Genomic DNA, 2,055 nt, shown 5'->3' on the forward strand with positions numbered 1-2,055 from the left:
AGCTAGCACAGCAGAACATAAATGCAGGAGACATGACATCAGTACTAGCATAATTCCACGATACCTAAACAATAGAGAATGTCAGCCATTGACCTAATCGTAGCCATTCTTACTCCTTACACACCAATATTGTGTTAGGTTAAACCGGCCCAGCCTGCAACTCTCAGTTGACAATCTCTAAATCTGAGGAGTAACAAATTCTGGTTTGCTGTTCTCAACATCCAGAGCAGCACCTGGGACCCAACAAATATTTAGCCAGGGGCTCAAAATGACCTTGAGTTCCAGTCCTACAGAACATAGGATCAAACCCAGCTTAGCCTTTGTGGAGAAAACATTATCAGCCAAAAGTCCGAAGTCTCTGTCTCAGTTGGGGACATCAGCTTAAAGTCGAAAATGAGAACCCTCAAGTTAGGATTTCGTTTCCTGATGATCTCAGGAAAACGTCCTCTTGCTCTGCTGCAGTAGCTGCAAGTGATGATTCAGACCCAGGAGTCTGGAGGTGGTGATTCACCCTGCAAGAATCCCCATATCACAAACGTGAGGCATGTCGCAAGCTCTAGCTGCAATTAGAAGGGTAAGGCGCTAAACCTAGCATTTGCTCTTCATGCCAACTGTAACCATTCCTTACTCTACCACGAAACTGGTGGAGTCGGCACGGGGGTGCGTCATTATGGAAATACCTCTTTCCAGAGAAACGCTTGCTGAGTGAACAGTCTTACAGGCTGTGGTTCAGAGCCTTGATTGTCAGAAAAATCCCTTTAAATGTCCTTACTACATTTATTTATTTGCGTGTGTGCCCACATGCGTATGTGTGTGTGGAGGTCAGAGGACCCCTTGCTGGGAGTTACTTCTCCCCTTCCTCCATATGGGTCCTGGGGATCAAACTCAAATTGCCAGACCTGGCAGCCAGTGCCCTTACCCACTGAGCTATCATGCCAGCCCTACAATAGAGTTTTTTAAAGGTGTGTGTTAAGCCAGAGGTTTTGAGACAAAGGCCAAGATGATGTGACCCAGAAGGTCCCCACCCTTCTCTTCCTGCCAAGAGCCCCTGTTTGCAAAAAGCCCACTGAGATAGTCCTCAAAAAACACTCAGACAGTACCCCAGCACATCACTGCCTCCCCTCCCTTCCCCTCCCCTCCCCTCCCCTCCCCTATAAAAAGCTCCTACCCCAGCGCAGGCATGTGACATTCCTGATTTCCTGTGTTATCCATGAATCCTATGTCTAAGAGATTAAGAGCACTGGCTGCTCTACCAGAGGATCCTGGGTTCAATTCCTAGTACCTACATGGTGGCTCATGCTTCTTCTTGTGAATTCTGCTGGCCCCAGGCACACGGTGGTATAGAGACAAACATATAGGAAAAACATCCACACACAGAAGATATTTTTACCTTAAAAACTTAAAGGCAGGGGCTAGTGAGATGGCTCAGAGGTTAAGAGCACAGGCTGGCTTCCAACTTGGGCCCGGCAGAATGGCTCCCGCAAAAAAGGGTGGCGAGAAGAAGGGCCGTTCTGCCATCAACGAGGTGGTGACCCGAGAATACACCATCAACATTCACAAGCTCATCCATGGAGTGGGCTTCAAGAAGCGTGCTCCTCGGGCACTCAAAGAAATTCGAAAATTTGCCATGAAGGAGATGGGGACTCCAGATGTGCAAATAGACACCAGGCTCAATAAAACCGTCTGGGCCAAAGGAATAAGGAATGTTCCGTACCGCATCCGAGTATGTTTGTCCAGAAAGCGTAATGAGGATGAGGATTCACCAAACAAGCTATACACACTGATAACTTACGTGCCTGTTAGCACATTTGAAAATCTACAGACAGTCAATGTGGATGAGAACTAACTGCTGAATGTCAAATAAAGTTACGGAACTGCAAAAAAAAAAGCACAGGCTGCTCTTTCCAGGGATCCTGAATTCAAATCCCAGCAAGCACATGGTGGCTCACAACCATCTATGAGGTCATCTTATGGCTTCTTCTGACATGTGGGTGTACATGCAACAGAGGCTCATACATTAAATAAATAAAGAAATAATCTTAAATTTTTTTAAAA

General features: G+C 46.4%; 1 protein-coding gene across 1 annotated transcript; it reads left to right on the forward strand.

The window, feature by feature from the left end:
• Positions 1 to 1,422: 1,422 nt before the first annotated feature.
• LOC116904597 (60S ribosomal protein L31-like) lies at positions 1,423 to 1,846 on the forward strand. Its single transcript, XM_032907392.1, has one exon. The coding sequence runs from the start codon at positions 1,472 to 1,474 to the stop codon at positions 1,844 to 1,846; it is 375 nt and encodes a 124-aa protein (XP_032763283.1). The 5' UTR covers positions 1,423 to 1,471.
• Positions 1,847 to 2,055: the final 209 nt, after the last annotated feature.

Source organism: Rattus rattus, chromosome 6 (assembly GCF_011064425.1).
Source record: "Rattus rattus isolate New Zealand chromosome 6, Rrattus_CSIRO_v1, whole genome shotgun sequence".
Taxonomy (NCBI): Eukaryota; Metazoa; Chordata; class Mammalia; order Rodentia; family Muridae; genus Rattus; species Rattus rattus.